General features: G+C 38.6%; 1 protein-coding gene across 6 annotated transcripts in view; it reads right to left on the bottom strand.

Annotated features, from left to right (window-relative positions):
• The window catches only part of PRDM1 (PR/SET domain 1), a 143,402-nt gene that overhangs the window by 4,411 nt on the left and 126,113 nt on the right, over positions 1-12,878 (bottom strand). For 5 of the 6 annotated variants that reach the window (XM_019520150.1, XM_019520154.1, XM_019520151.1 and 2 more), the window contains 2 exons: positions 9,712-9,831; positions 6,103-6,355 (listed from right to left, as the gene is read on the bottom strand). In XM_019520150.1, coding sequence (XP_019375695.1) covers positions 6,103-6,355; positions 9,712-9,831 — 373 coding nt within the window. The remainder of the gene's footprint in view (positions 1-6,102; positions 6,356-9,711; positions 9,832-12,878) is intronic. The other variant, XM_019520155.1, reaches the window with a different exon arrangement.

Consider the following 12,878-nt stretch of genomic DNA (forward strand, 5'->3'; position numbering starts at 1 on the left):
CCCCCCCCCCCCCCCCAAGAATTTCTAGCCCTAGGACTATGCTTGCTTCTTTATTTGTATCAGGGAGAAAAAAACAAACAACAAAAACTTCTTATTTTTGCTGAATCACCTAAATCCTGTAAACATGCTATTAAGGGCTAATAAGTATGCTCCTTTCATTAAAAATGACACTGTCATCAGTTAATCTATAATATGACACAGTTCCCTATAAGGCAGAGACATGACCCTTCATTTAAAATATCAGCAGTAGCTTTTAAACATACTCTTCTAGTTGGACAATTCATTTGCACAGTGGCATCCTAAGGAAAAAAAAGTGAAGAAGCACAGGTATGTCTGGGTTTTTTTCAATAAGCAATTTTACATCTGAATTTTTTTAAAAGCATAAAGATATCGAATGAAAAGCATATGGTGCTTAAATATAGAGGATATCACATAGTAAGCACATCTAAGTACAAGGAGTACTTTTCAAACAGTCAGCTTTCTTCCACATTGCTTCTCTAGACACTGAGGTTTAGTTGCTGAAGCCCTCACTATTCTCTTAAAAAGAATAAAATAAACTGTAACACTTCACCCTGTAATGTGAAATTAAGAGTCTTGTAGTTGTATAAGACTTAATGGACCTTCAGTGAGAGCCCAAAAACAGACTATTTGTCTGTTGTGTGGGGATATTTGTGTCCCAATCACTTTCATAATAGCATGACATTTCCCTTTGGTCTTTAGCCATCTGTTCTGGGTGACAGCTTAAAGCCGTTGGCAGCTAAGATTCTGTCTCATCCCTTTAAGGTACTATAAACCACATCAAAATAAAAATCATGCCATCAGGCAGAGAAAAATACCTTTTAATTTAATTTTTGCCTATCTTCATGGACTAATAATAAATTATACAACTTCCCACTTGATTCCCACTAGTTCTTGATCTTAGTATATTAGCCTGCTAGGCTTAAGACTTCTACAGTTCTCTGGTAGAGTTTTAGAACTTAGTCATCGTAGTTATCTTAGTCTTATTATCAGCTGCTCCTCACTGAGCCAGCAGCCCAAAGCAAACAATCAGAATGACACTATCAGAAAAGACACTGATCAAGGGGTATGGAAAGCTGGTGGGGAAGAGTAGATTGTGAAACTACTAAACAACAACAAAAAATATGATCTTATCAGCCCATCTCAGTCTTTCAGCGGGGTCTGTTAAGCAGGAAGTTCAAATTGTCACTTTTGTTTTTTTAAGAAAAAAAGATAGAGGAAGAAGGAGAGAGAACGCTGCTGGATAAGTTGCACAGAAACCCAGACTATCTTAGATGAAGGAATATTCTTACTGTGATCAGAGTAAGGTAGTTAACCCTGTTAGAATGAAGCCAGGCAGCACGCAGGGCAGGGTGGCATCTACTAACTGGTTCAGAGATGTACTTCTCTTTTCTAACTTATCTGAACCGTTAATCTTTAAGGTGTTACCTTGCCTTCCCTTCTGTCTTACCTTACACCACCCTAACTGTTTAGTTTCATCACAGTATGTGCTATATTTGCTGAAACAAATTATACATGGAATATGACTTCCTTGGTACAATAGTTCAACATCCCCCCTTAGTAGGCTAAACAAGTGCCAATTCACTTCTGGGGTCTCAACACTTTCCCTTCTACTAATTCACTTGATTAGTAATTTAAATTTATCTTAAAAATATCTGGGAAATAGTGATTGGATTGGAAAGGATATATATCCATTACCGAGTGACATATATTTCTGGAATAAGACAGAAAGTATATAGGTCACATCAAACAAGCACATGAATGTATCAATGCTCTTCTCTCAGAGTATGATCCCATTGCAGTTAATGAAAGGACTTCTATCTTATATTAGCAGATATTGGCCCAAGTCACAGTGAAGGGCATAGAGGAACATAAAATCTTCATTACTTAAAAATGATATTGAAGTGCTCAAGAAAGAACACATCTCAAGCCACTCCACTTAATTTAATTTGAGGCTTCTTTTTACAAATCTCTGAACAGCTATCAGTCTACTCTCAGTTCTGGCTCTCTTAACTGCAGTTGAAGATAGATATAATACAAAACAAAAGATCTGTTTTTTTTCTAAAACCTTGAAAAACGGTTGTAGGCGGGTAGAGTCATTTCAAGAGTAAAATGCTACTGAACACTTTGAGTGGTAAAGTTTAATTATGCCGATTCACATTTTCGATCTAGATTAAGAACCTCCCTTGCTAGTAGAAAGAGAACCTAGAAGTCCTGTAGTAGGCAAAACAAAGAGCGTTTCCACTCAAACTGAGAATGGAGACCAACATTTAGAAGTATATAATTTGATCATCTGTTTTCTAAATGTGTCCAGAACTGTGAGACTTTTAAAAACATTTTGCACAAGAATGGTCTTTGAAAGAATTTTTTATTCTAAATATTTTAAAAGGGGGTAAGAAAAGTCAAGTTTACTCTAAAAATTTAGTTTTTGAAACTAAGCTCTCACAGAACCTAAAAAAAATCTCCACAAAATATTTCCATGACTTTTTAAGATTCTACAGGAAGGTGTGTGTGTGTGTGAGTGTAATTTTTTTAAACAAATATTTCCTGTCAACCCAAACACTAGCTTTAAAACCAGAAAGTGAATGTGACTATAAAACACAAGGGGAAATTGTTAGCATATTTTAATTGTTTAAGCAAAGAAAGATGCAAAATGTAAGACAGCCAGCATAAAGAATGTAAAGAAATGCATTTCTTTAAATATACGATTTTAATGACAATTGGTAGAAAAAGAAATGTTTAAGGGGCACTTTCTCAATTAAGGATTTTTTTTTTAAATTAAGTGTGCATATTATATTTCCAAATCTCTTGTTCAAGTTTATCAAAACTGGGTGTCACCTATCTATGCTTGCATAATGGGATAAACTTGTCATGATAGCAGGAAGTTGCATCATCTTATGACGCAACGCAAGCAGAATGTGTTGAATCAGGACATTAGTTTAATACAGGTGTATTTTGGAGTAGTTAAAAACAAAAAACAAAAACAACCCTATGAAATATGCCAGATCTATCAAATACTAGTTTCTCCGGGACTCCTGTATCCTATACCTGTTATGCCAAACACAATCATGCTCAAAGATTAAAGACTATAAGACTTCACTTGGAAACATGACTTAGTAAGTGCAGCAGGTTTGGTGAATTACTGAAAATTTTCTTGTTCAATAGACAACTGAAAAATCAAGTGTCTAAAGGTGATGTTCTTCACTGGCATAGTTGACATCTTAATAGAAAATGATACCTATATATTAAAAAAAAAGGAGAATGGGAAATAAGATTACATTCCCTTCTGCCAGTAGAATATAGAATCCTCATCCTGAAAATAATTTGTAATTCCTGCATGTACTTTAGTGTTTGCAGAACTGAGCCTGAGATCCTGATTCAGCAAAGTACTGAATGAAGCCTATTTAAGTCCATACCTATGTAAATGTTTAAATACTCTTCTGAATGTGGATGCTTTCCTGAATAATAGCTAAACCGAGTTAAATCAAGAAAAGTTTGCTGTCACAGAGACAGGTGGGTGTGATAGGTGGATGAGTATATATACTTAGGAGCTAAACGGTGGTTTTGACATCCAAAGTCCTTAATTACAAGGAATACAGCTAGAGAAATTCTAGAATAAAGCAAGAGAAATCTTTCCCCAGTTAATTTTATCATGAGACACACTGATCCACAAACTGCCCACATCAACAAAATGACTTAGGTGCCTAAATCCAAGCATGATTCTTAAAAACCTTGCCTGTGCTCTTATGTGTCTAAAGCCCATAGCTGTCTAAATTTTTGCTAGTAAAATTGTCTAAGTTCTGGATCTTTATACACCTAGGACAAAATTTTTGCTAGTAATGTTGTCTGAGTTCTGGTTCTTCACACACCTAGGATGACTGCCACTTGGTGGGTGCATCTACATGTGTGCTTTACTGTGGAGTGGATTAATTAGCTCTGCAGTAAAGCATCACAGTCTACACGTGTGCCAGTATTATTTGTAATATAATATGGCTGTAAGATAGTACTGTCAGGGACAGTACTATTAGAGACAGTACTATCTTACGGCGGACTACTTAAATGCATGCGTACACTGTGATAGGGACTGGCTGGGGCACGAGGGTGCTAAAGTGTGGAGGTGCCTGCTGGCTAGTCCTGCACTATAACACCCTTGTGCCTGATGCTACTGCCCGAAGCCAGGGCTGATCCTCTAAGCTCCCTGCCAGTTGGAGGCTGCTCTGCCTTGGCTCTAACTGCTGCAGTCCCAGGCACACATCAAAACGCTGTGCCCGGGAGCAGGTGACTCCAGCACGAACTGTGCTGGAGTTTATTTTATCGTATTAATTGCTTGTGTAGATGCACCTAGCTAAGTTGCTGTGCCCTGTCTTAGGCCTGATGGGATCCCCAGTCTAGGTGTGTCTCTGCTTAATTCTCCAGGAGGACCTGAGCCAATAGAAGTGCTCTGAGTGCGCCTAACACGCATCAGCTCTATAGAAATAATCATGTTTGTGCCACTTCTTTCAAAAACACAGCTGTAGAAAGAGAGGTCAGTGGTTTCATCCTCCTTTCATAAAGGAGCACCTGACAAGCATTAAAAGCCCTGGGCTGGAAAGCTTCAGTGGTGCATCAGTGGCAGGGGACTTTGCTCTGCAGGGGCCAGGCACCTGGAAGCTGCACCCATGCTGCTGATGCTTTTCCACCCCCAATTCTCCAGCTGTGGTATTAGCACAGCTTCCAGGTGGTGGGAACTGAGCCAGGGCTGGGCAGCTAGAAGCTGTGTCTGCACTGCTGCTGCTTCTCCCCACTCCCCATGACAGACATAGTTGGAAGCTGCCCAGCCCCAGTGCAAAAACTCACAGGTGGGGAGTGGGGAATGGGGAGCAGCTCATGTGCAGCTTTTCACTGCCCAGCTCTGCTGCAACTCCTTGCTGCCCAGCTCTGGCATGGGTGCAAGCAAAGCTCTGTGGCTGCATGGACCAGACGCAGTGGTTCTGCAAGAAAACCCTGCTTTAATACAATAATTCAGTAGTTACAGCATCTACCTAGCATGAGGGAGACCTTGTTTCTATGCCCATTTCAGCCTGAAGTTGTCCAAACCCACATCTCCTATCTCCCAGAAGAGCACCCAGACCACTATGGCTAAGGCTACACTGGTTTAAGGTAGTGGAAAATCTCCACCACTCTTGTTGAGCCTGTGCCACATTACAGAAAATAATTAAAAATTCCTTGAGCCTGAGAGGCAGCCCAGCACTGTAACCTAGTGAAGAAGGAAAGCCCTGGCTTCCAATGCAAAGTCAACAGCTTGTTCAGGATTGTAACAATCCAGGATCAGGCCACCTGGATTTTATCTCAGCTTGGATACTGTCCCTAAAGCAAGAGTCACTGTATTTATTGAGCTTTCTCATGTAAGTTGAAGATATGGTGGGTGGTTATCTGCCAAGTTTAAAAATGTACAAGATGTGGTGACTGAGAAAAAGGAAGAGCAAAACTAAAAGGACCTACCAGCTGAATTAGTGCTGGTATACCAATCCATCTAATGAGAAGCATCATTTGCGATATCACATTCAGTTCTTCTGTAAATAGTTCACAAACTACATGCTGTATCTTTGTGGGTCCTATAGAATTTCTTCAAGAATTTGAGAAGAGATGTTGAAAATGTGAATGAGCTAAGGAAAAACTATAACAAATTTGGATGACCTGTACATGACCAGTGTCCAGATCTTCATACAGTAATGACAGTCCATTTGGAATCTAAATACACATGTACATTTTCAATGCAGACTTTTGAATATACCATGAAAGTGGGAACATCTAGGGTATTACTATGAATCATAGGTATTGATTTTTAAGAGACAAGTTGTTGAGGTATTTGTGTAGGATTTTATCTGATAATTCTCAGATTATAAACCAATAACTGTTTAAATTTTTAATAATCTGTTTATATTTAAATAGACACAGGGAATTTTTTAATTCCCTCTTTCTATTCTAAGCCACCTACTGTGACACAACAGATGATGAAGCTATATAATTATATAACATATTATTAGATCATACAGGCAGAAGAGACATTACTAGCATTCTTTGTTTATACTGTAATCCACTTACTGAGATTCATCATCGTCAGCTCTCCGGAGGAAGGATAGTGAAGTCTCTCTGCAAAGTCTCGACAATACCACACAAGTAGTTCTTGGTTGGCAGGGATGGGCTTGATGGTGTAGAAGTAGATGTTCATTCCATTTTGACAAGCAGCCAAGTTCTGTTCCTGAACAGAATGGCCTGGATTCACATAGCGCATCCAGTTGCTCTTGTCCTCATTAAATCCATCAATGAAGTGGTGAAGCTCACCACTGGAATAGATCTGGAAGAGAGAGGAAGCGCATATGAATATATACATTGAATGGAGTGTATATATGCACACGCACATACTTTAGATATACACTGTAAAGGACAACAGATACAGGTACCAATATTCACCTAGGAAAAGGTGGGTGACCTTTCCCTAAGGCATCCCTCTCATTAAGAAAAATAAAGCTTACTCTAGAGGATAGACACACTCGGTTACCTTTTTCATTTCTGTTTAGTCAATGTGTTGCTCAGTTAAAGCATACAACTGAAAGAGACAATTTGGAATTAAGAGCTCTCTCTACATTAGCAGTCTACCTTGGAGTTCCTTTTCTGCTGCTATGATCAACAAGTAGGTGATACTAATGACTGCAGGTTTGAATGCGTGCTTGTATTAATGCTTTGAGTCACCTGTGTATAAGACTGACTAAGCTACGTCAGTCTCTTTCTCAGCTTTTTCTATGGCCTCTGTGTTTGCAGTTTCCTACCACCCCCGCCCAGAGGCTTAAACTATGCAAACATCCTCCACCCCCCCAAGTCCTAAAGTAACACTTGCTCATACTTGGAATGTAGCCCTTTTGTAGAAAGGTTGGGTGGGGCAAAGATGAACTTCACCTGCCACAACTAAGTGAAGACCTGGAAAAGGGCCAGCATTTGACAGTCTATGAGAAGTCACTTTTCCTCTCAATGGACATGCCCATGCTTGTACACTTTTAAATGAAAACTTCTTGGCAACATGGAGGAGAAAAAAACCTAATGCAGAGAGTGAGGCTGTTATCTTAAAGCAGTAAGAATATGAACATTAATAATCTAATGAATTAGACAAATATATCCTTTAGAACTAAAATGCTTTATTCTTGGTAAGAATTAAATTCAGCATCTGCTATGTGAAGTTCATCCATTGAAGAATTCAGAGTTACACACTAAGTAATCAGGTAAAAGTAGAACCTGAGGTTGTGAGTGATTTGGATCTATAAAGAACAGCAGGCACATTTTATCTGAATGTGAAAACACTCTGGGGCCTATCCCGGTCTTTGTGCTCATACTACTTTCTTTTTTCTTTTGAATGGCAGCAGTTCAATTGAGAAGTTAAAAAAAAAGAAAAAAGGAAAAGGCAGACTGGCCCTTTAATGCAAGCAGTAAACACCAGAATCACTTTCTTTTAAGAGTAACTTCCTGTAAATTGAGAAGGGGGAAATACATGTGGCTTCATCAAAGAAGCTTGTGAGAGATTTTGCGGTGTGTTTGTTATGAGAAAATGGAACAGAGCCGGGTGAATTCTGCTATCAAGAGGAGTTTTCAAGTTTCTTTGTTTACTCCGAATTGCAAACTTCCAGGAACTTGGGGTTCCATTGCTCTGCACTTCTACTAGAGACGGAAGCTGCTTTCTAAAGCTGCACTGAATGTTTCCAGTCACCCTTCCATAGATAGTACAACTTACTGTACTTCTTTTTTTTTCTTTAAAAAAAACACACATCAAACCTATGAGGTCACACGCCCCCACACCCATGCAAAACTGAATTCTGCCATCTCACCAGTTTTCCATGTATTTATCAAGAAGATAAAATGTGCTGAGTCATCATACAGTTACAAGAAATGATGTCACTCTGGGGTTTGCACAGCTTTCGTATCCCTTCTCAAGTATGTCATTTGCATGGAACATTTCTGTTCACACACAGCAGATGTTTCTATTCCTGCCAGCAAAATCAGGATTCCTTTTGTAACATGTGGGAAGATATCTCCCACAATTTCCTTGAATGTGCAAGGCTGTTTCAGGCCCTTAGGAAGGAATTCATCTGAATTACAGCAATGTGTCTTGAATGAATCAAGAGATTATAACAGTAGGTTTAGTAATGCTTAGAAGGCTGCTATATCGTTTCTCCAAAAGGCTTTTACCTTCAGACTTACAGTCCTCTCACCAAAAAAAGGCATTTGCTTTCTTACAGAATTCTGCAAACTAGTTAAAACCCTCTCTCAAGATTTGCTGAATTATTCCCACCTGGTCTAGTTAGGTAAGCATGCCTCTCCCCTTTGTTAGGCCTAAAATCCTGGTCACAAAAGTGAAACACTTGAGCACCTTGTGAATAATGTCACCCATGTAACACTGCAGATGTTGCATTAGAGAAAATGTAAGGACACTGAAATGAAGCAACAATGCTTAAAAATAAGAAGAGACACCAGAAAGAGCTATTTAAAAGTCACTAGAAGTAAAACTATTCTTTAACCCACAGGGAGCAGTGTTCTTGATGGGTAAAGAATATGGCAAATGTAAGGGTATTAAAAAACACACCTGGGGCTGACTACGAAACGACTTGACTCAGCTCCCAGTGACAAAGCTCAGATTCAGTGTAAAAGTCGCTTTTCCCACCCACCCTTTTAGTGAACTGCTGTAATATGCCTTCTCTGTGACTGGAGGGCAACAAAGTCAGTTTTGTGGAGGCGGTTAGGGCACAGTCAATGATGTACTTAGAAGTGGTAACATGTTTGTGAAGGAGGTTGAGGGATTAAAGTTCATTCAGGTTTCTTGATAAAAAGGAGAAGAAAGGAACCATATTAGCCCTCCAAGTTAAGGCTAGCAGACTAGTAGAGGGTAACAATTTGGGAGGCAGGGCAGAAAGAATATCCTGATTCTTCAGGTTGCCTACCTTAGCAACACAGATCTTTCAGGCTCCAGAGAGAGGCTTATACTCTATACCCCCTTGCCCTGGTGTGTGATCACTCAGTAACATCATACTAACACTTCTACCCTCCATTCTCAAGGTGCTGCCCATGACATATAGTCACTTATCCTAGCATTTTCTCAGCTAGCTTTAGAAACGTGTGCGATTTAAACTACATGCACTGAAGAGATCAACACTGTTTCAACTGCTCAATGTAAAAAACACTTTCAGAAGATTTTAATAATTGCAGAGAAAAGATTACATAATACTTTCTACCCTGTCATTTATTTTCAAGTATGTATCAGCTAGGAAAAGAAAAAAAAAAAAATCAAGGATATGGGATGTGCCGAGTCTTTAAGGATCCCTGGTTTCCCTATGTGAAAATGCAAACTGACCTACTCTTACAGCAAGCAAAACTGCTATTTCTTTATATATCAAGCATTGATGTGTTTCAGAAGGCAAAGTCAAGAACAGTTGTGTATCTATCTCCCTTACTTTCCACCCACGCTGTCCCCATTTCCAAGAGTGCCAGACATTTACTCAGCTTAGTTTACCACGTTCACTCAGATTTCAGTTCGTCTACAGCAAAGAAATAGCCCCCTGCACTCGCACGGTTCTGAAACAGGAAGTGACCCAGCTTTTCAGCTGTACTCATTTAGTGATCTGTTTACTGCATCAACATGGAGCTGTGTGTGTTTTTTCCCTTGCTTACCCGCCAAAAGTATTTTCTGTTTGCATTCTTGGGAACCGTATCGGTGGTATAGATCTCTCCTACCAGGGGTCCAAAGCGTGTTCCTTTTGGGATGTACTCTTTGCTTATAACTCCAGTAACCTACAAGAAGAAGAGCATGGGATCAGCCCATCTTCAAGAGAAAAAAAAGCATCACTTCTCCTGTTCTTATGAGAGAAACCCCAAAGCACAACATAATGGCAGTGAGAAGTCAGCAAAATAGTTAAGAGCATATATAAAATCTCTGCCAAGTTACTTCATACTTTACTGAAAGATATGGAGGGAAGTAATTAAGAAAAGTAGGGGAGCATAATTAGGTATAACTGCCCTTTTGGAAGAGAGAGAGAGAGAGAGAGAGAGAGAGAGAGAGAGAGAGTGTGTGTGTGTGTGTGTGTGTGTGTGTTAGAAAGAGAAAGAAGAAGAAGAAACAAGCAAAGTGCTTGGAGATATGTTACTGGATTAACCAAATTTTTATAAGCCAGTATCACCAAAATTATTTCCCCTCTCCCCTTCCCCCCATTTAAAAAAAGAGGGTTAAATATGTCACAATTAAAAAAAACAGCAAGGTATCAGCATGTAGTCTATTGGTACTAGCATTGCCCTCCCATCGTTATATCTGTAACTTTTCCCCAAAGATCAGTGTCAGTCACAAGAACCAATAATATTCACTAACAATTAACTCTCTGTTGGTGTGTAGCTATGTCTGGTGGTTTCCTAAACATATTCAGTGCATTCTCCTCTTCTAGATCAAAGTGAAACTTTTACTTTACACTGGTACCCTTTCCAATGTCAACAAGGAAACCAACCAAAATCTACAATTCTTCTATTAACCTGCAACTTAAAGCTACAAACAATATGAACAACTTTTGGAGTAGGTACTCACAGATTACCTTCTTTAAAACTGAGACAGAAGTTCCAGTAATAAAGGTTAAGCTGGTTTGATCAAGCAGAAGGCATGAGTTTTTGTGAAAATGCTCTGGCATACCAAATGTAAGATACGTATACCGGTTGTTCAGCTTCCTCCTTGACAGTAATTATACTAAAAAAGTCACTGACCACAAATCAGGAAGCAATTCATCATTATTCAGAAGAACGTGCCTTTGAGTAACCCTTTACAACACACTGCTGAGTTATAGGTTTTGTCTCTTCCCTTTCCCCACCAGCCCTCTTATTTTTCTTGTGTTTAAACAATATGCTATAAAAAAGAGTAATTCTGTAAACCGAAAATCAAGACTTCATAAGACTGATATTACAGCTCAAGTATGGAGGGGAGTAAAAATACCAATACTAAACTGTCATGGTAAAACTGTATCACATCCCCCTCTTGGTCCTTATTAGATAATAATGCTCATTATGCCAAGCTAGAATCATGGAACAATACAATTATAGTAGAATTTAATGATTTGCTCTAATTACTGAGTGCCTGTGGAGATTCCTAACTTCTTGTTAATTACCAAGAAAACACCACAATTAACAAAACTAATTAAAAGTCATCACCATTTGTGAATAAGCATGTATTTGGGGTACTTTGCTGTATACTAGTTACTATTATCCAAAGAGAACTTTCATTGTAAATACTGATCAAGAACTGGAGCTAAACTTATGTGTGCGAGTGAGACAGAGGGAAGAGAGACTGGTTTGTGTATTAGCGAAATAAGAATTCAGGTTCTACTGCATACTGCCTAGACATAAACATGCCCAAGATGGTTCATTTGGTTTGTAACTGACAACATAGACAATTTCTTAGCAAAACTGTATTTAAAATGACAAAATCAAAATGAGAAGAAACTGATGTAGAGTTAAGAAGAGAATCCATTAACAGGAGGAGTGCCATACATATTTGCATATGTTTATGGTTTACATTAAAAAAAAAATAGCAAGTCAATACAACTAAATGCTCCATTGATTTGTGCATCTGGACTGGGGAAAAAGAGAAAAGGGACGTCCAGAAATTTTCCTACACCTACCACAAGTTGAAACATGTTCAGTGGCCTAGTTTTATTTTTGTCCTGCTTCTACATTTCTCATAGAGAGCTGAAAAAAGCAGATGTTCTTTTCATCTTCCCCATATATCTTCATTTACATCCATCTGCCCTTTCAATAAAAGTTCACAGCCAAAGCATAAAACATCCTAGCAGTTTAACTGTAAGGTATCTTTTAACTCATTCCCAGTTTTAAAATATTTTGGTCTCAATTAAGATTTTAAGAATGTTCAGAAATCACTACTGCTTGAACCAGTCAGCTTGAAACGTTTGCTGTACTGGCTTCTCAGTTCCAGCTGATGCTTTTTGATATTTATTGTATACAGTATTTGATTCTTCCCCAGTACCTGAAACATTTATATTATTATCTGATAGTTGCCTTCTGAAGACAGTTTAGTAAACTACATTTTAGTAGTTTCTGTGAGCATTTTTCAATCTCTGACTAAACTTGTTTATTCCCATTTTACTTGCTATGGTTTCTGATTAGAGTATCTATTACATATTGTGTGTCCCTAGAGACTCAGTAGTTATAAGTAGCATTAAACTGAGAATCATAAGTCAGCTGAGGTACACATTTGCATTACAAAGACGACTCAGAGTTCTAGATCTCAGGTCAAGCAGGAAGCTGCTCCCATACCATAAGCAAGGTCAAGGAGACTCTTGTCAGGGTATAGCTCAGTGGGATTTAGTAACTGTGCTTGATGGCTGTTGGTAATCAAGGTTACCTAGGACTGTTCACAAACAGCAAAAATACTGCAGAACTAATGCAAAAAGGAAGTTGGGCCTTAGCTGCTAAAAAGCACACTCAGAGCAAGCATTTCAAACTTCTGTCCACAAGGTGTCCTTCAGCGCACACTCCCACATGACGATGATACTGTATGTAGTCACCACATTTTGTGGATGAACATTAGTCTGATAATGGGCTCTTTCTTCACAAATGAATGGCTTCTAGAAACATTTAAGGAATTCCTTTTATCGTTGGCTCTCAAATTTGGAACTTTGTAATAAAGAATACATTTTCAAAATTAGTTCTTTCATGTATATATACACATTTTCTTTCTTTTAGCACCTGAGCCGCATTAGCTTTCTTAGTACTGCCGCAAACAGTCTGGCAGTTGATACTTATTTCCATTCTCAGAAAAACAATACTTCTACAATAATAGTAAA

The sequence above is a fragment of the Gavialis gangeticus genome, unplaced genomic scaffold, assembly GCF_001723915.1.
Source record: "Gavialis gangeticus isolate Ggan-Ray unplaced genomic scaffold, GavGan_comp1, whole genome shotgun sequence".
Classification (NCBI taxonomy): Eukaryota; Metazoa; Chordata; order Crocodylia; family Gavialidae; genus Gavialis; species Gavialis gangeticus.